Below are 22,140 nucleotides of genomic sequence, written 5' to 3'. Positions count from 1 at the left end.
TAAAGTTTTGCATGTTTGATAAATCGAGCTGTTTGAGCAGCAAGTTGTAGCACTGTCCTACAAAGTTGTTTCACACTGTTACCTTAAGAGCCTTGAATGTCTCCATAAATTTCTCTAGCTCATCTGGAGGCAAGAAATCCCCAATAAAATGCTTACCACGACCCATTTCGGTCAGCTGTTCTGCCCATTCTGTGAGAAAAGAAAATGTGATCACATAGATGTGCTTTCAATCTATCTGCGTTGCCACATAGCATTTTGTATCGCTGTGTGGTGCGGTTACATGTACAGATATTACAAGATGACACCATATACTTTACCCCTTGTCTTGCCCATTTCCATTCTTCTCAACTGGTGTTCCCAGGTGCCTAGTTCATTATCAACTTCTTCATCACTGTCATAGTCATGCTGATGTTGTTTCATAGCATTCTCCCACAAGAGCTGCACATCCTGCATGGCCTGCTTGTGCTTCATTATCAGGTCATACATTTGCTGCATCTGAACAGAAAATGGCGAGATATGTAAGCATGCAATCATTAAAGGGGTAGTAAAAAGGCAAATACATTTTTCTACTAACTCAATATGGTGGCTCAGTGGATAGCCTTGCAGCGCCGAAGTCCTGGGTTCAAATCCCACCAAGGACAACATCTGCAAGGAGCATCCATTAATGGGTTTGTCCAAGTTTGGGATTGCAGACTGCTGATTTGTAACAGCGAGTGGTCTACACGCTGTTACAATTTCCTGGTAGTAATAGCGCGAGTGTGCGATTATGTGACCGCATGCATGTGAATTGCATACTTGTGGTCATGTGCTGACTAGAGGTGTTCAGCTTCTCTCAATAGCAGGGCTGTGGAGTCCGAGTTGTGGAGTTGAAGTTGGTGTCCATTTTGATGGAGTCCATAAAAAAAAAATGTACCATCTCCAACTCCAAATGTTTTCAGAATAATTTGGGAAAGTGATGAAATGTCCTATAAATGTCTGTCCTGTTCCTGATCTAAGGATCTCAGCTTTCAGTGGAGATGACTCTGTACTGTACTTTACATATATGCTCAGTAGTGACCAGTGCTGTGGGGTCAGGAGTCAGGGAAATTGAGAAGTCGGGAGTCAGAGGTTTGGCTTACCAACTCCACCACCAACTCCATAGCCCTGCAAGAGAAGTGAATTGAGAGAAGCCAGCTGAGTCTGGAGTGACTGCAAACTTTTGTCCCAAGTCTGGACAAGCCCTTTAATAAAAGAAAGAGAAAAAGACTTGCTGCCGCTCATTATTATCTGTATAAAGAGAATTAGAAATACAGGAGGAGAGTATGGTATCAGTATTAGACTACATGAAGGATCTCGTAGCACAAACGTGAAGAAAAAACAAAACACTGAAACGTAATGGGACATATTACTTGAGCATTATAGTTTACCCACATACAAAGATATGTAAACTGACATTTCCAATGTAGTATACAATACAATTGCACGATACATTTAGCTGGTCTAAAATTGACCTTCACCCTTTTATGCCTTTGACAATGGAAGGCAGCACATTTTTGTGGCTGCCTGGATCTGGTTGCATTACAAAAGAATCGCACCATGGGAAGGATAGCTTTCCTATTTTACAGTTAAAGGGAAAACCATCATTTGTCAGCAGATTCGCTTTTTCACCGTTCACTATACAGAAGAGTAAAGTTTCCTACCTCTTGCTGTTCTTTTATCTGTTTCTTTTGGGCATCAGATAATTCCGTGACCCCAACCAAGCCCACTGGCTTTCTATTCTCATATCCTAAGCCTTTCAAATCCTGGACTAAAAATAAAACAAGGGGAATTGGAAATTAGGCTCTGAATCTAGTACCTGGGTAGCAATCATATACGCTTTCTAAAGCCATCTCACCTGTTAGAAGACTGGTGGTATCGGAGGGTTCACTAATCACAGCAACAGGAGGCAACTCCGTTTTGTCTTCCTCAGGCCCCCACCGACTCTTTCTCTTCTTTTTTGCAGATGCTTGCTCTGTGGACTGTGGCTGTGTTGGTGGACTAGTAGTAGATGAGGAAGTGGGGGGGTGAGTAGCAGACGTCATCGGTGAGGAAGCTGGCGCTAACTTTCGCTTAAAATCTGGTAAGGTATGATTGTCCGTAGAAGATTGCTTGGCTCGTCTGAATTCCTCCACCTTCATTTTATAATACTGGTAACCTTTGCCATTTGTGTCATATAAAAATCTTCAAGGGACAGAAAAAAAATTGTGTATTAAGTCTGAGAAAACACAAATCTAGACCAGACAATATCCTATTCATCAACTCTGTAATTGGCATTTTGCTCCATAAATATATATATATTGTTCACATGTTACCTAAAGGCAGGGTTTTCTCTGTTATTTTGTAAAGCAATGGCTTCAACCTCAGGACCACCATCTGCCACAAAGCTAGCTAACTTCTCTGCAAACATCTTCGTTTCTTCATCCTCAGGAACTAAAAGGTAAGAAGTCAAAAACATAATCGCGTTGGACACGTTAAATGCTTTTCTCTTAAATATTTGCAACAGAACCTCTTTAAATGGTTGCTCTGATAAATGGTTTCTATCACTTTGTATTCTTAACTCAGGTGATTGGCAAATGAAAGCCCCCCCTTACAAGGGTTGTCAGCTGATATCGACAGGTTCGGCCGATTTTAGTCCAATGTGTACGGGCTTATATTGTGCCATACAATGGCTGAGCCCACCAATATCGGCCGACAGTCCAATATGTGTGGGGGCCTCCAAACTCTTGCTCAACAGATGATGTTGGGGGAGATAAGGATTTGGAATGTGGTTTCTGACTGGCCATCCATTTTGTTCTCAAACCAGCTCCATAGATGAATGACAGTGGCTCTCACTTTTTACTATGGGGTAATTGGGAGAGATAGCAGTTAGCCAAACCATCAATCAGGTGACATTTATTTTGTATGGAGAGTAGAAAAAAAAAGGTATCCAACAAAGTGACAGGTAAATAGAATAAAATCTCCAATTTATTGAAGGTATTAAAACAGTGGCGGTTCCTCCAGTGGTGTTGGACCAACGCATTTCGGCTTAACAAGCCTTAGTCATGGTAACACAATGTCTATACATAGAATTAAATATCAGTCACATGCTGGTTGCAGATCAATAGAATTTACTCAACCAGTTTTTACACTTGGGGTCATATGCAATTAGAACAAAAAGCATGTAGAAGGAAAATGGGACCATAACAAGGACCCTTACATATATTGTAAAATCATGTCTTGTCTCACATCAAGATCTGATAGGGTTCTAGTATTTAGCATAAGAATCCAAAAGGACTCTCGGTTTAGGATTTTTCTTTTGAAATTGCTTCCCGTAACTGGTTTGTGGACCTTTTCTATTCTTTTAAATGTGAACATGGACAAATTGCCTTTGTGCAACTGTGAAAAATGACATGGCTCAATGGATATATTGAAAGCAGTCATATTAACTGCATCAGACATACAAGTGCTTCTCACAAAATTAGAATATCATCAAAAAGTTAATTTATTTAAGTTCTTCTATACAAAAAAAGGGAATTACACTTACCGGTAATTCGGTTTCCAGGTAGTCCCTCAGGACAGCACCCTGGAGGACGTCCTTCCTTGACCTATAGCGGGACAGTATCATAGAGAGGTTAAAAGGACCCTCCCACCTCCACCCTCCAGTGTTGTTTCAAAGTACCACCGAAGGATGGAAATAAATGGTCTATACATGCCCTTACAAACACGTGTGTAGTAAACCCTTTAACGCCTCCATCTTAATTTCGAGCCATGGTGAACCAAAGGATGAACGATCTGCCGGAAGATTAATCCCGTGCAAGCCTAAAAAGAGAAACATAAGGGAGGGAACTATGGGTGCTGTCCTGAGGGACTACCTGGAAACCGAATTACCGGTAAGTGTAATTCCCTTTTTCCATTACGTCCCTCAGGCCAGCACCCTGGAGAATACCAAAGCAACTCTCCCAGGGTGGGTACAGAAGCCAGGAATCAAAGTCCAAGGCAAAAACCGGACTAGATGATAAATAAATGATCTGAAAGATCAGAAAAACCATAGATATCTAAAGAGATCCGCAAAGAGAATCACCGTAGTGTCTGATATACATCTATAATAGCCAATTTCAGTATGAAATGTGGTAAACGAAATAAGTATCAGAAGTAGAGAGTGAAATACACCCATTGTACTCCAATACCAATAATGAACCACAGCAAGTTATTTATTGTGATACTTATAGACATCGCAGCCCCAGAATAGGGTTAGAGAACCTTATTGCCCAGCAAAATATGGTGAAAGTCCCAGCCACCACACCATGAGGACTGTACCGACCAATAATAAGCTCCATGTGCTTATAACAGGACTGTTCCTTCATCGGTCCTTCTGGGCTCAGGTTAAACCTTGGTTACAGACCAGCTTACCGTACTACAAGGAGACCTGCAGAACAGAGGCCCTGGACTGCGGGAAGATCAAACCAATAACAGTTAGTACATGGATAATGGCAGAGAATTGGGATGTACGCACATTACTCATCCAGGAGATCACGTCTATTCCAAATCCTTAGATGTCTAACCCCAAGTAAGGGTTATATATTGTTGAAACTAAGGAATACACCATCCGGCAGGTAATATCTCCTGCCATTACCAACGTCGCGCTTCTCTTTAGAAGCGCTGAAAGAAACGTGGATCATTACTCCCGTTTTACTGATGTTAGACACAGGGAGTCTGGACTCTGAATCGATGAAGGTGGTGGTGAAGGTGGTGCTGGTAAAATCTTCCGACACTTGAAATTATTCGAAACTGCATTTATACGAGTCATTGGTCCAGACATTATAAGTATGTCAACTTATTTGTCCATATCTGCATATACGCACATACATATCCCAAGAGGCAATCTTCTCAGGGATTTTTATACACTCAGACTGCCATTGTGGGAGTAACCATAATCCATGGCTAGAGAAAAGTAGGTTTCTTCCTCATCACAGAGGGAGATTATCTACTGTGAGGCAGTGAGACTATGGGGTCTTAACTGTAAGAGCCCTGGATACAGATTCATTTATCTTAGGAGCCGTGACTGCTGTAAGAGCCTCGAGATTGGGATCCTCTGCCACACGACACAGTGCTGCTGCTTCACCACAAGGTACAGAAGGCAGTGGTGATGTCCCTGGTAAACATAACGCAACAGACTTATGGGACAAGAATCTGTCCGATTGCCAAATGTGGAGTTTGGGAAGGATTAATAATAACAATAATAAACTTTATTTATATAGTGTCAATATATATCGCAGTGCTTTACAGTTTGACAGTTTCAAACACAGTCATAAGTAACAACCACATAATAATTAAAGCAAAATAAAACGACCCTGCTCGTGAAAGCTGACAATCTACAATGAGGCGGGGAAGATACAAAGTACAGGTGTGTATCAACAATATTTTATTTACAATGATGGCCAGCCATCTTCAGGGGGTGGGGGATAGATGGAGATAGTGAATGGGCTACACACACACAAACATAAAATGACTTATTAGGGAACGTGATAGGCCGCTCTGAACAAATGTGTCTTAAGGGAGCGCCTAAAACTATGCAAATTGTAGATGGTCCTAATATCTTAGGGCAAAGCATTCTGAGGCGGAAGGAATCCTTACTTCCAACTCGTGGGATCTTCCACTCCCAGGACAGAAGTATGTCCTTTTATAGGATTATAGGATGTACCAAAATGACATATGTCATCTTATAAAGCTAATTATGTAATAGACTTGCCTTTAGCACTCAAGGTAGAACCTACCTGAGAGATCTGTTCCAAACAGAAGAAATGCAAATTTTACTAAGCCAATTCAAGCATATCTGTTTGCTTGACTAAGCCCTGTTGTAAAGAAAGAAGTAACAGAAGCTGGATCTGGGTCCGAAAACACAAGGACTCCATATCCGGAGTTGAGGCCCAAGACACTAATGTGAAGTTGTAGGCCGAAGATACAATGTGCGGCCACACAACAAGGCACCAGACAGAAGGTCTGACCCATTGGCTCACAGCCAGAGGCGAAAAAGGCACCAAGTCCGGCACACTAATGATACCCCCTGCTCTGCAAAGGGCACCGAAACCCTATGATGCAAAATGATGCATATAGGAACTATGAGGCAATGAAGCAATATGATGCACAAAGTTACTAAGAAGTGCTATGATGCATATAGCAACTATGGAGAAATATGATGCACAAAGGCAACTTGAAGCACTATGATGCATATAGGAACAAAGAAGCAATATGATGCATGTAGAAACCATGAAGCAATCTGCTGAAAAATAATGCACAAAGGTAATATGAAGCGCTATGATGCATATAGGAACCATGAAGCACAAAGGCAATATGAAGCGCTATGATGCATATAGGAACCATGAAGCACAAAGGCAATATGAAGCGCTATGATGCATATAGGAACCATGAAGCACAAAGGCAATATGAAGCGCTATGATGCGTATAGAAACCATGAAGCAATATGCTGTAATTTAGTGCACAAAGGCAATCGGAAGCACTATGATGCATATAGGAACAGTGATGCAAAATGATGCACAGAGTCACTATGAAGCGTAATGATTCACATAGGAACCATGAAGCAATATGATGCAATATGATGCAGAAAGGCAATATGAAGCACTATGATGCATATAGGAACAGTGATGCAAAATGATGCACAGAGTCACTATGAAGCGCTATGATGCACATAGGAACCATGAAGCAATATGATGCAGAAAGGCAATATAAAGCACTATGATGCATATAGGAACAATGAAGCACCATGATGCATATAGGAACCATGAAGCAATATGATACATGAAGTAACTATGAAGCGCTATGATGCATATAGGAGCAATGAAGCACCATGATGCATATAGGAACCATGAAGCAATATGATGCAATATGATGCATGAAGTAACTATGAAGCGCTATGATGCATATAGGAACAATGAAGCACCATGATGGATATAGGAACCATGAAGCAATATAATGCAATATGATGCATGAAGTAACTATGAAGTGCTATGATGCATATAGGAACAATGAAGAAATATGATGTAATATGATACACGAAGTGACTATGAAACAGTATGATGCCGTATGATGTCACAGAGGCACTCAATATGATGCATAGATGTGCTATGATGCAGAATCATGCACAGAGGCAGTCAATATGATGCAGAGGCACTATGATGCAGTACTATGCACGGAGGCACTCAATATAATGCATAGAGGCACTATGATGCAGTATTATGCACGGAGGCACTCAATATGATGCATAGAGGCACTATGATGCAGTACTATGCACGGAGGCACTCAATATAATGCATAGAGGCACTATGATGCCGTATTATGCACGGAGGCACTCAATATGATGCATAGAAGCAGTATTATGCACAGAGGCACTCAATATAATGCATAGAGGCACTATGATGCAGTATTATGCACGGAGGCACTCAATACGATGCATAGAAGCAGTATGACTAGGCCATGCCTGAAGGTGCCAAACAAGAGACCAGACTTACACTTTTAAGCAAAAGAGCAATCTATCAGAGTTCCAGATAAATCTCCACTCTGAACAGTACATCTCATTTGTCAGACTGACTCCACCCGAAGGAGCTAATTAATGAGCCGCAGCTGGAGGGCAGTCTTCATGGAGACAATGTGCCAATTTAACACCCTGTGTCCTCCTATGGATGGAGTAGTTAAGTTGCAAAGAAAAGTGAAACGCTTGCTTATTGAACCAGAAAATGGAAAGCATGCTTCCAAAAAGTCACTCTGAAGCCCAATCATAAGGCTCTGTGCAGACAAGACCTGCAACAAACTGAAGTCCAGTCATGAGATGTAGCCTGGACGTATGGCCTCACCACAGCCTAGAGGTCCAAGGCCTAGCTCCAGGTACAGCTTTGGCACCAAGGCCTGAGACTAGAGTCAGCCCAGAGGCCCAGGCCATCAATGCAACATTAAACCATGCACTCACCTGTGCTGGCTCCATACCTGCTAGAAGACAGGGGGAGCTGGTAACGCCGAGAGCCTACCGTGGAAGGAAGCGGCGTCCCGTCAGAAATGCTGCATTACTGCCTGTGCCCCCTTCCGTGTTCCATCGTGGAACGCACGCCGATCCTAAGTGCCGGCGCTCCTCTCTGACGTCGGTCACTGGAAGCGCAATGGCCTTCTCCACCACATGACTTTCGGAAGTAGCAGTGTTTTGCTGGTCGGCGTCCGAGCCGAGAGCCCCCCACTGGGAGGAGGCGGCTCTACCCAGGAGCCCATCCGCTCGACTGGTCTCTGGGGCTGAGGGACTCCCCACCGGGGAGTTTCCACCCTGGGCTACTTGACAGGGGGAAGGATTGGACCTGCCGCACGATCCCCCTAAGCCCATTACACAGGCTGTTGGCTGAGGAACCTCTCAAAGAGGAGTCAGCCATGGTCCGTCTGACCAGGAAAAGGGAAGGCTGAGACCCCCGAACTCCGAGTCCATCTGGTACAGCACTGATAGCTGAGGGACCTCTACCCAGTGAGGTGTCAGCCACGGACCACTTGACAGGGGAAAGAGAATCCACAGGCTATCTTCGCTCTAGGAGCAACCTCTCATACAACCGTCCCTGTAGGGACAGGAAAAACACTGGAGGGTGGAGGTGGGAGGGTCCTTTTAACCTCTCTATGATCCTGTCCCGCTATAGGTCAAGGAAGGACGTCCTCCAGGGTGCTGGCCTGAGGGACGTAATGGAAAGTGAAACTCGAATATTTTAGAGAGTCATTGCAAACAGAGTAATCTATTTCCACCGCCTCGCCATCGCCAGAGCCGCCGCCTCGCCCCTACCTTCTGTCTCTCCCCACTATCCCATAGAATGTGAGTCTGCAAGGACAGGGTCCTCTCCCCACTGTACCAGTCTGTCAATGTAAACCTGCTTACTGTAATCGATATCTATAACCCTGTATGTAACTTCTTTCTCATGTACAGCACCATGGAATTAATGGTGCTATATAAATAAATAATAATAATATTTCAAGTGTTTATTTCTGTTTATGTTGATGATTATGGCTTACAGCCAATGAAAACCCAAAAGTAGTTAGCTTAGTAAATTGGAATACTTTATAACACCAGCTTGAAAAATGATTTTAAAACCCGAAATGTTGGCCTACTGAAATGTATGTTCAGTAAATGCTGTCAGTACTTGGTCAGGGATCCTTTTGCATCAATTCGGCGTGGCATGGAGGTGATCAGCCTGTGGCACTGCTGACGTGTTATGGAAGCCCAGGTGGCTTTGATAGCAGCAGCCTTCAGCTTGTCTGCATTGTTGGGTCTATAAAACCCCCTCTATAAAACAGTGTCTGGGAGGCTGTGGTGGCTGCTGCACGCAATGTTGATCGTAAACAGATCAAGCAACTGACAAAATCTATGGATGGAAGGCTGCTGAGTGTCGTCATGAAGAAAAGTGGCTATATTGGTCACTAATTTTTCGGGGTTTTGTTTTTGCATGTCAGAAATGTTTATTTCTAAATTTTGTGCAGTCATATTGGTTTACCTGGTGAAAAAAAACAAGTGAGATGGGAATATGTTTGGTTTTTATTAAGTTGCCTAATAATTCTGCATAGTAATAGTTACTAATCACTTATACTGCACAAGGAATGGCGTAAAAAAATAAATAAAACCAATTCTTCACCTGCTGTTGATTTTTTCATCCTGCCTCCCAAAGACCGCAGTAAGGCTTAGTGCACATTTATCCTGCGCTCTACGCTGAGAGCTTACACAGGGGTTTCTGTGTAAATCTGACATATGTGATTCAGACAGAACCCCCGGCGGAAGATTTCCTATAATGAGGTAGATGGAGGCACTGTGGACACCATAGGACCTGTGATCTTGCAGTGTCCGTCTTTTTAGGATTGCATAAAAGTGCCGTTGGCCACGGTTTTATGCTCTACTGAAAATGACACTGCTGAACAGAGGCCAGATGGAGTCCAGAGTAACTCTACTGCCTCATTATAGTGAATGGATCCATCGGGGGTTTCATCTGTCACGTCACTCTGAAATTTAAATGGAACCCCCGATGTAAGTGCTCAGCGTATAGTGCCGGATAAATGTGATCATAAATGTTCCCAATAAAAGCTTCAAATCAATCCACAAAAAAAGCAAGTCCCCACTCAGGTTCATCATCAGGTAACAGAAATATAGAGAGTTTCCACTTACTGGTAGCACAAAGTCTTTGGAAAAGCAAAATGGCTCCTTGCCCCTAAAAGAAATTCAGCAAATTCTCTGCTCCAAAATCCAAAAAAACCCTCCCTTCTAAGCCCCAGTGTGTGCTTAAAACACATTTAGTGCCCACATGTTTGGCATTTCTGTAGTGATGAGAGCCCATCTAACTTACAGGTGCGTGTCTCCAAGAACATGAGCTGGGCATAATGTACTGGTCACTACAGCATACTGGTCACTACAGCATACTGGTCACTACAGCATACTGGTCACTACAATGGTAGTTTGCAATTTTCACTCAACAACATCCACTGTTGCTTGTTTCTGGAAAACACCCATGGAGTAAAGATATTCACTACATCTGTAGATAAATTCCCAAAGGGTTATAAATATCCAAAATGGGGTCACTTGAGGGGGAAAATCTGCTTTCCAGGAGGCAGATAGCCATACGGAGAGACTCGGGAGGGACAGAACGCTACGTAGTACTGTAGAGCCACATATGGGGTACTGCCATATTCAGTAGAAATTGTGGGACTAATTTTGGTGCCAATTTTACCTTTTCCCAGTATGAAAATGTAAAACTTGGGGCTAACAGAATCTTGGTGGTAAAAATGTAAAATTATTTTATCTTCACTGCCCAATGGTATAAAAGTCTGTGACACACCTGTTGTGTCAATATAATCACTGCACCCCTAGATGAATTAATTGAGACGTTTAGTTTGTAAAATGGGGTCACTTATGTGGGGGGGGTTCTGATGTGTTGGCACCTCAGGGGCTCTGGCAATGTAACAGGGCACCCTCAAACAAGTGCAGCAAAATCTGCACTGTAGTATGACGTTTCTTCCCTTCTGAGCTTTGCACTATGCCTCAAAAATAGTTTTCAAAGACATGTGGGGTATTAGTAAACCCAGGAAAAAATTGCACAACAAATTTTGGGGCCCATTTTATCCTGTTACCCGTGTGAAAATACAAAATTTGGAGCTAGAAAAGATTTTTATAGGAAAAATTAGATTTTTTTTATTTTCACGGCTTAACGTTATAAACTTCGGTGAAGCACCTGTGTGTTCAAGGTGCTCAATACACATCTAGATAAGTTCCCTAATTGGTCTACTTTCCAAAGTGTTACTTCTTGGGGTTTTTTACTGTTTAGTCACATCAGGGGCTCTCCAAACATGACTTGACGTCTACTAATTATGCCAGCAAATTTTACATTCAAAAAGTGAAAAGGCGCTCCTTCCCTTCTGAGCCATGCCGTGTGACCAAACAGTAGATTTCCCCCACATATGGGCTATAGCCTGCTCAGAAGAAATTGCACAACAAAATATGGGTCCATTTTCTCCTGTTACCCGTGCGAAAGTATAAAAAATAAAGGAAATTTTTGTGAAAGAAAAGTAAATACTGTATTTATTTTTTCCTTTCACGTTCCAAAAATTCCCGTGAAGCACCTGAAGGGTTAATAAACTTCTTGAATGTGGTTTTTAGTACCTTGAGGGTTGCAGTTTTTAGAATGGAGACACTTTTGGGTATTTTCTGTCACATAGACCCCTCAAAGTCACTTCAAATGTGAGGTGGTCCCTAAAAAAAAACCATGGCTTTGCAAATTTTGTTGTAAAAATTAGAAATCGCTGGTCAAATTTTAATCCTTATAACTTCCTAACAAAAAAATATTATGTTTCAAAAATTGTGCATATGTAAAGTAGACCTGTGGGAAATGTTATTTATCAACTGTTTTGTGCGATGGCTGATTTAACCCCTTCATGACGGAGCCTTTTTTGTTTTTGCGTTTGTTTTTCGCTCCTCTTCTTCCCAGAGACATAACTTTTTTTTATTTTTCCGTCAATACGGCCATGTGGGGCTTGTTTTTTGCAGGACAAGTAGTACTTTTGAACAGAATTGGTTTTACCATATCGTGTACTCAAAAACAGGAAAGCAATTCCGCAACTGTTTTGGGGATTTTTTTGTTACCATATTCTCCAAATGCTAAAACTGACCTGCGACTGATTCTCCAGGTCATTATGCGTACATAGACATCAAACATGTCTAGGTTACTTTTTTCACAAAAAAAATTTACTTTGGAACCAAACTTTTATTTTCACAATGGTATCAGGAGAAACTGAACCACAAAATTAGTTGTGCAATTTCTCCTGAGTAAGCCAATACCACATATGTGGGGGAAAGTCACTGTTTGGGCGAATGGCAGGGCTCAGAAGGGACGGAGCACCGTTTGACTTTTTAAACGCAAAATTGGCTGGAATCAAAGGCGGACGCCATGTCTCGTTTGAAGAGTTGAACCCCACAATTCTAACTCCAACCCTAACACAGCCCTACTCCTGACCCTAATCTCAACCCTGACCCCAAACGTAACCCCAACACCCCAACCCTAAGCCCAACACCCCAACCCTAACTCCAACCTCAATACACCACAACCGTAACCCCAACACCACAACCCCAAACACCACAACCATAACCCCAACATCACAACCATAACTCCAAACGTCACCCCAACACAACCCTAACCTTAGCCCCAACCGTAGCCCAACCCTAACCCTAGAGAAAAAAAAATATGGATATTATTTTTACCTAACTAAGGGGATGATAAAGGGTGGTTTGATTTACTATTTTTTTTTTATTTTGATCACTGTGATAGGATCTATCACAATGATCAAAATGAACCAATAGGAATAATGCCCTATTGTTGCCGGATGCCAAATCTCGGGCAGGTGCACTGCACATTCGCCTGCCATTTTCTTCCTGGAAGAAGACGCCGAGGGCCGTGGGACAGGGCCGGAGAGTCCGAGGATGCCGGAGGTACCGGAGTGGGCCAGAGGACCCCATTTCTCTCTCCTCTGGTATGCTAGATCATATCAGAGGAGAGAGAAACAAATGGGAAATCTGCCTTTTTTTGTTTTGCGGTCGCCGTTATTCGGTGAATAATAGCGATTGTAACACTGGGGATGGTAAAAACCTGCCACTGTTAAAAGGCGTATCAGCAGTCATTAAGGGGTTAACTAGTTTTCTGCAACGCAAAGTTGTGCAAAAAAATTGCAACTTTTGGAGTCTTCACACCAGTCAACTCAGTCAAAGTTGGCAGGGCGGTGTGTGGCCACCAAATTCATGAAAAGTTACTCTATTACTTGAGCCAAAAGTATTATTCCAGCCACTTCTGGCGAGGTGCAAGGAGACGCAAGACCAATGAGAAGATACGCTGAATTAAGTGACAAACACCTCTCGACGAATGCAGCACATCATAGTACACGATGCCACTTCATTAAGTGTGTACGATGCCAGTCTTACTGGATTGGCCTCTTTAAGGGTATGTGCACACATTGCAGATTTGTCTGCAGAATTTTCTGCACAGAATCTGCATCTCTTGGCAGAAAATGCAGGTAAAAATCCATGCATTTATGATGTGGATTTGATGCATTTTTGTAACCTAAATAAAGATCTATTTAAAAAAAAAAAAAAAAGAATTGTGATGTCATTTCTTTGTCCAACCTCTTATTTTACATACTCCATGGAAGAATAGTGTTTACACAGACAGAAAAAATGGTACATAAATAAAAACACACAAAATCTGCCCGCAATATCTTTAATTTAAAAAAAAAAATCTGCGCTAGAGAGGGAAAGCCGACGGCTGGGGGCCAATATTTCTAGCCAGGGAAGGGGTTAATACCCATGGAGATCCTCAGGCTGTGAATCTCAGCCCACAGCTGTATATTTAGCCTTTACTGGCTATTAAAATAGGGGGACCCCCCCAAAAAAAAGACGTGGGGTCCCCCTGTAATTTATAGCCACAAAGGCTACGCAGACAGCTGCAGGCTGATATTCATAGCCTAGAAAGGGGCCATGGATATTGTCCCCCTCTGGCTAAAAATACCAGCACCCAGCCGCCCCAGAATTGGCGCTTCTGTACAATAAAGTATTTTAATGAACTAAAAAACTACACATTTTTTCATAATTTTTATTCCACGCCTAATCCAATCGAAGCCATCGATCACCTGCAAAAAATGTAAAAAACAAACACAAATACTCCCTGTTTCGACGTAGTCCCTCTTTAATAACAAGTGTCCCACGACGATCTCCCCTATATAGAGCCATCACATCAGCAGACGTGACCGCTCTATAGAGCCTCCGATGACTCACTGACCGGAAATAACTCTCCCGCAGTGTATCATCGTAGTTCACTTTACGGCACTACAGTCGTGAGAAAATGGTCATGCTGTAGTGCCGCAAGTGACAGGTGAACTCAGGTAACCTGTCGGCGGTGGAGTAATACAGTGCGGAGGATTATCTCCGTCATTGTATCACCGAAGCCCCTGGAGAGCGGTCGCATCTGCTGATGAGACAGCTCTCCACGGGAGATTGTCTTGGGACAATCGTTATGAATTGGATTACGTCGGACACAGGGAGTATATTGTTTTCAGATGATCAATGGTTTCGGGATTAGATGTATATGGCAAGTATATACTATATGTGTACTGTCTGTGTTTTTTTTTTTGTTTTGTTTTTTAACATTCAACACATTAGCCGGATGATGGGACTACTTTCTCATCAATGGCTAATGGTGTCAATGTAGCAGGCATAGCCGGATGGGATTAGTAGTCCCATCGGACGATGCCTGCCTACACAGACACACACACACACAGCCCCGCACACAGACACAGATTCACGCAGACACCGGCACACACACATACATGCAGATCCACACACACACACACATACACGCACATTTCTCTGCCTACACCCCGCCCACACACTTCCATCCTCCAGCTCTGCAGCATTTCTAGCACCCACATCTGCACCAAATCCGCAGATCTTTTTTACATCTGCGATTTTGCTTCGGATGTGCTTGGCTTAATGGAAGTCAATGGGTGCAGAAACGATGCAGATCCGAAAAAAGAACTGACATGCTGCGGAAAATAAAAAAAAGCTATGTTTCTGCGCAGATTTTTCCGCAGCATGTGCACAACAAATCTCTATTTCACACAGACTAACATTGGCTGTGCACTACACTGTGGATCTGATGCGAATCCGTGTGGCCCAAAAAGCTACGGATCGCATGTAAATCTGCAACGTGTGGACATAGCCTTAATTTAAAATCTGGACAAACCTTTACTTGGTGCAGTTTTCTGTCTCTGGCTTCCTTGTTTATATTCCGCTATCTTCTTTCGGTAATACAGGAACTCCCGGCTGTTCTGATCATGGAGAAATCTGTGGGAAAGGAATTGTACAATAGTCTTAGAATTAGTATTGCAACATAAATTACTTATTTATTATTGGAGTCTCATATACAATAGATATGCTTAACCCCTTGCCGAAATGCCCATTATCCTTTTTCCCTCCCCTTCTTTCCCATAAATGTCATAATGTTTTTCATTTTTCTGTCCACAGATGTTGGATGACCTTATTATGTTGAATTTCACAATTCAATGTACAGTACTGGAAAAAAAGAAAAATTTACAAGTACGTCAAAATTGCGTAAAAATCACAGTAGTTTTTTTGGTTTGATTTCAAGAGCATTTAGTGTGAGGTAAAAATGACCTAGTAATATTTATGATTTTTCAGGTCTGTACGGTTATACAACCCCTGGCAAAAATTATGGAATCACCGGCCTTGGAGGATGTTCATTCAGTTGTATAATTTTGTAGAATAAAAGCAGATCACAGACATGGCACAAAACTAAAGTCATTTCAAATGGCAACTTTCTGGCTTTATGAAACGCTAAAAGAAATCAAGAACAAAAAATGTGGTAGTCAGTAATGGTTCCTTTTTTAACCAAGCATAGGGGAAAAATTATGGAGTCACTCAATTCTGAGGAAAAAAATTATGGAATCACCCGGTCATTTTTCATACCCAAAAATATCAAATTAGATCTGCATCTAAAAAGGAGTGATCACACCTTGGAGAGCTGTTGCACCAAGTGGACTGACATGAATCATGGCTCCAACACTAGAGATGTCAATGGAAACAAAAGGAGAGGATTATCAAACTCTTAAAAGCGGGCAAATCATAACGCAATGTTGCAAAAGATGTTGGTTGGTCACAGTCAGCTGTGTATAAAATCTGGACCAAATACAAACATGGGAAGGTTGTTAAAAGGCAAACATACTGGTAGACCAAGGAAGACATTAAAGTGTCAAGACTGGAAACTTAACCCCTTAGTGACAGAGCCAATTTGGTACTTAAGGACCGAGCCAATTTTTACAATTCTGACCACTGTCACTTTATGAGGTTATAACTCTGGAACGCTTAGACGGATCCCGCTGATTCTGAGATTGTTTTTTTGTGACATATTGTACTGCATGTTAGTGGTAACATTTCTTCGATATTACTTGTGATTATTTATGAAAAAAACGGAAATATGGCGAAAATTTTTTAAATTTTGCAATTTTCAAACTTTGTATTTTTATGTCCTTAAATCAGAGAGATATGTCACGAAAAATAGTTAATAAATAACATTTCCCACATGTCTACTTTATATCAGCACAATTTTGGAAACAAAAATTTTTTTTGTTAGGGAGTTATAAGGGTTAAAAGTTGACCAGCAATTTCTCATTTTTACAACACCATTTTTTTTTTAGGGGCCACATCACATTTGAAGTCATTTTGAGGGGTCTATATGATAGAAAAGAACCAAGTGTGACACCATTCTAAAAACTGCACCCCTCAAGGTGCTCAAAACCACATTCATGAAGTTTATTAACCCTTTACGTGCTTCACAGGAACTGAAACAATGTGGAAGGAAAAAAACGGTAGTTAGTCTTACCGGTAATAGTATTTCCAGGAATCCATCCTGACAGCACCATGGAGGTTGTCTTCTTATCCACAGTGGGACAGGAAACCACGAGTATAAAAGGACCCTCCCCCTACCAACCGTCAGTGATTTTCCAAAGTACCACATCTGGATGGATGCCAAAAGGAATATTTTATTTAAACACAACACAAGATACAAATGTTTACATCACATTAGTTTTTAGTAAATTAGCATGGGAAGGGAACTAACAGTGCTGTCAGGATGGATTCCTGGAAATACTATTACCGGTAAGACTAACTACCGTTTTCCAGGTCATCCACCTGACAGCACCATGGAGAAGTACCAAAGTAGACTACTTCTTAGGGTGGGAATACTGCCTGGAGTACCTTCCTGCCAAACCCTAATTGCGTTGACATTACGTCTAGTTTATAATGTTTGGAAAAATTACTAAGATTAGTCCAGGAAGCAGCGTTACAAATTTGATCTGCTGAAGCCCCACCTTTTTCTGCCCATGAGGCTGCCATTGATCTGGACGAGTGTGCTTTGATACATCCCAGAGGATTTTTTCCCCCGCTTTATAGGCCGAAATTATTGTGGACCTAATCCATCTCGCGATCGTGGATTTAGATGCCTTCTTACCCTTATTTGGGCCTCTAAACTGAACAAAAAGATTATTATCTATCCTCCAGGGTGCCGTAACCTCTAGATATTTAAGAACCGCTTCTCTAACATCTAGATTATGTTAAAGAGTCTCTCTTTGATTTTTTGGCGACTGAAAAAAGGAAGGGAGTACGACCTCCTCATTCATATTTGAATCAGAGACCACTTTCGGGAGAAAAGCTGGATCTAGTTTCAAAACCAATCTGTCATTATAGACCTGTAAATAAGGATTTTGAATAGAGGGGGCCTGAAGCTCCCCCAGTCTCTTCGCTGAAGTGATGGCTACAAGAAAGGCCGTTTTTAGGGACAATTTACCTATGTCTAAATTATCCCCCGAGTCAAACTGATGTTTACATAGTTCATTAAGAACTAAATTTAAGTCCCATGGTGGGACAGTTTTCCTTATTAACGGTTTTAATCTTGCAACTGCCCTGGAAAACCAACTAATCCAGGGGTGGGCCGATAAAGTGCAGTCAGAAAAGACACTAAGGGCCGCTACTTGTACCCTTAAAGTACTGGGCCTAAGACCTGCTTTAAACCCCTCTTGTAAAAAAAAAAATCAAGGATTTTAGGTACATTAGGATGGTCAATATCGACTGTCGTTTCTCCACAATAGCTGCAGAATTTTTTCCAAATTTTGGTATAGATGGAAGAGGTTACTGGCTTCCTGCATGCTTTTAATGTGGAAATTACTTCATCCGATAAACCCTTTGCTCTTAGAACTTGCCGCTCAGGATCCAAGCCGATAATTGAAAACTTTCTGGACTCTGGTGGAGAATAGGACCTTGGAAGAGTAGATCTGTTCTTCGTGGAAGAATAACTGGTTCCTCCCTTGACATCTTCTTCAATAAGGGAAACCAACTTTTCTTTGGCCAGAACGGTACTACAAGTAGGACTTTGGCTCGGTCTTCTGCAATTTTCCTGAGAGTTCTTGGTATTCGTGCAAGCGGAGGGAATGCATACAACAGGACTCTGTTCCATGATTGGGAGAAGGCATCGACTCCAGCCGGGTTCTCCTGAGGGTTCAGTGAGTAAAATACGCTGACCTTTGCATTTCGTCTGGTCGCAAAGATGTCCACCTCTGGGTTCCCCCAACAATGGCATAAGTCTTTGAAAACCTCGTTGTTTAGCTCCCATTCCGTCGATAGAACTGTCCTCCTGCTCAAGAAATCCGCCACTTGGTTTCTGGAACCTTCTAAATGTACCTCTGAGACCGAGAGTACTGTCCCTTCTGCCCATCTGAAGATTCGTTCTGCCAACTGCTGCAAAGCCATATGTCTCAGACCACCTTGATGTCGAAGGAAAGCAACTGCTGTTGTGTTGTCCGAGAGTACTTTCACATGTTTGTTCCTTACCAAGGCCTGCGCTGAAGATAGAACCTTCCAGACTGCGAGCAGTTCTCTGAAATTTGAGGATTGTCTGCTGTTTTCCCAGGTCCACTGACCCTGGTAATACCTTCCCTGGATGTGACCTCCCCAGCCTTGTTGACTTGCGTCCGTGGTGATTATAACTTCGGGAACACTATTCCAGGCCACTCCTTGCCTCAGATTCTTGGGATCTGTCCACCAACGTAACAAAGTCTTTACCTGGGATGGCAGCCGTATTACTTTGTCCAACAACCCCTGTCTTCTGTCCCAGGATGAGATAATCGCCTGCTGAAGCCGTCGGGAATTAAATTGACTCCAATTTACGCAGGGTATGCAGGCCGTCATCAGTCCCAGGATCTTCATGGCTTCTCTGATGGAAACTCTGCTCTTTGTGAATTGACGAATCCTGTTTACTATGCCGCACAGTTTTTCTTCCGGCAGAAAAGACATTCTCACACTTGAGTCTAGTATGACTCCGAGAAATTTTATTCTCTGTTTGGGTACTAGATCGGATTTTGCCCAATTTACGATCCACCTCAAATTCTGCAGTGTGGAAATTAAATACTGACAGTCGGTTCTGAGTTGTTTTACTGAGTCCGCTACCACCAAAAAATCGTCCAGATACGGAACAATTAAGATCTCTCAATTTCTTAGGTAGGCTACCACCTCTATCATAATCTTCGTAAAGATTCTTGGGGCTGAGGCCAGGCCAAACGGAAGGCAGCGAAACTGGTAATGGAAGACCTTGCCTTCTTTTTCTACTGCGAACCTCAGATATTTTTGGTGGTTTAGGTAAATCGGGACGTGGTAATACACACTTTTTAAATCTAGAGTGCACATCACTACCCCTTTGTCTAGGAGGGGAATCGTAGATCTTATAGATTCCATTTTGAATCGTTTGTATACTACCCATGAATTTAGATGTTTGAGATTTATAATAGTCCTGGATTCCCGCGAGGGCTTTATTATGGAAAATAGGCTTGAGCAAAACCCTTGTCCTATTTCTTGGGGAGGTACTGGGACTATTGCAGCCGTTTTTAGCAAGTCCTGAATATCTACCCACATGGGAGAGGTCGAGACAAGGTGGGAGCTTGAGATTAGGAATTTTTGTGGGGGAGGCGAAGAAAATTCTATCCTGTAAACCTGAGCAATCAGTTGTAACACCCACGGGCTTGTAGTGATTTTTTTCCAGCCCCCCAGAAACCTGGTTAAGTGCCCCCCTACACTGGTGGCGTCATTTTCTGTGGTAACCTGATGCTGAACCTGAAAAGGTGGACTCTTTACTTTTGGTTCTAGCCTCCCCACCTTTCGGGTAGCTCCACCTCCCTTGTTTCCCTTTCCCTCTATAGTCCGTTCTCTGATTAAAACGGGACCTACGAAAGGGCTGAAACTTTTTGCGTTTCTCTTCCGGGAACCCCTTTTTATCATCCGACGCCTTCTCTAAGACGTCGTCCAGTACTAGCCCAAATACCCTTCCACCTGAAAATGGGATGGCGCAAAGCTTATTCTTGGAATGTACATCCCCTGACCAGTTTTTGAGCCAGATGGCTCTTCTGGCCGCATTTGATAAAGATTGACTTCTGGCCGTAAACCTTACTGATTCCGCCGATGCGTCTGCTAGAAAATCTGTTCCCATTTTTAGAAGGGGGAGGGATTTTAATATAGCTTCTCTAGGGGTTTTAGATGAAAGTTGATCTGCCAGATCATCTACCCATAAGTGCATAGACCGTGCTACTGATGTCACTGCTATGTTCGCACGCATTACAGCTGCTGAGCTCTCCCAGGCCCTTTTTAAGAGACTGTCCGTTTTCCTATCCATAGGCTCCTTTAGGTTAGAGGAGTCCTCGAAGGGTATGGCGGTTCTTTTGGAGACTCTAGCTAAAGGGATGTCTATTTTGGGAATGTCCTCCCAGTCCTTGACCTCTGCTTGATCAAACGGGAGACAAAGTTTGAAGTCTTTTGGAATAATCAGACGTTTCTCCACCTCTTCCCACTCTTCTAGAATCATTCCGCATATATAAGAATTTACAGGGAAAACTTTTGAAGTTTGAGCCCGTAACCCACCAAACATCTCATCCTGTATTGAACAAGATGTTGGGGGTTCTTCAATTTGCATATTGCGTCTCACTGCACCTAGTAGCTCGTCCGTGTCCATCGAAGAAAATAAGTACTTCTTTCCTTTTTCTGGAGGATCTCTAAACTCATCTTCCTCCAGATCTGATTCGGACAAAGCTCCCTCCGATGTAAAGTCTGAATCCCTCGTTCTCTTCCTATTATCTAGCTGTGAGGGTTGAGGAGTCATTAAGCCGGAGACTGACGCCTGTACCTCCTCCCTGATTATAGCCCTCATATTAGACATGAGAGAGGCTTGCTCTTCACCCACAATGCAGCTAGTGCAAGATTCACAAAGGGATTTTTGCCATGACTCTTTCAATTTTACGGAGCTTATGGGACACTTCTTATATCTCCCCGTTTTCTTAACCTCTTTCTTATCCGTGGAGGCAGGAGCTACCCATAAAAACAGAACCGGTTTAGAAGGTGCATTTATTACTAGGTGGTAGGGATTAGGGGTTGCCCTCTTTAGGGAACTTACATGTGCCTGGCTTTCTGTCTCCATCCTGGCGGTATCCTCCATTTCGGACTATGCCCAGGATTGGAGACATCCCTACCCCCTGTACCTTAAATCCTCTGCTTGATCCTGGCGTTGGAGCGCTCTGTGCTCGCCGACATGCCCCGGAAATGACTCCATCTTCCTTCAGAAGCGACGGAGAACGCCGACCCCGCCCACCGCTGACCGCAACCCAGAAGTGATACACCGGGCTGCAGCGTGCGGCATTCCGGTGACGCTGGCTGTACTCCGGGACCACATGTAACAACTCACAGAGGCGGCCCGGACCGGAGCAGGCTTGGGCGGCGCGTGCAGTCGAGAGCCCCCACAGGAGGAAACGACCGGCGATCCCAGGAGCAGCGCTGCACTGGGTAAGCTGAGGGACCCTGTGTCGGGTTTCAGCACACGGGGATCTTGCGGTGGGAAGGGTACTAAGGGCCTAAACCCCCCAATCCATACCCCCCAAAACGGAGCCTGTCGGAGTCTCGTAGTTCCTATCCACAGTGGGACAGGAAAACACTGACTGTTGGTAGGGGGAGGGTCCTTTTATACTCGTGGT

The 22,140-nt window shown here is 43.0% G+C and overlaps 1 protein-coding gene across 1 annotated transcript in view; it reads right to left on the bottom strand.

Moving 5' to 3' along the window:
* SUGP1 (SURP and G-patch domain containing 1) overlaps nt 1-22,140 on the bottom strand; it is a 64,890-nt gene that overhangs the window by 5,979 nt on the left and 36,771 nt on the right. The window contains exons 6-11 of the mRNA XM_069767698.1: nt 15,303-15,403; nt 2,331-2,448; nt 1,874-2,199; nt 1,680-1,786; nt 318-495; nt 83-189 (exon numbers count right to left, since the gene is read on the bottom strand). Of these exons, the coding sequence (XP_069623799.1) occupies nt 83-189; nt 318-495; nt 1,680-1,786; nt 1,874-2,199; nt 2,331-2,448; nt 15,303-15,403 (937 nt within the window). The remainder of the gene's footprint in view (nt 1-82; nt 190-317; nt 496-1,679; nt 1,787-1,873; nt 2,200-2,330; nt 2,449-15,302; nt 15,404-22,140) is intronic.

The sequence above is a fragment of the Ranitomeya imitator genome, chromosome 1, assembly GCF_032444005.1.
Source record: "Ranitomeya imitator isolate aRanImi1 chromosome 1, aRanImi1.pri, whole genome shotgun sequence".
NCBI classification, from domain to species: domain Eukaryota; kingdom Metazoa; phylum Chordata; class Amphibia; order Anura; family Dendrobatidae; genus Ranitomeya; species Ranitomeya imitator.
This window is presented reverse-complemented; position numbering and strand designations above follow the sequence as displayed.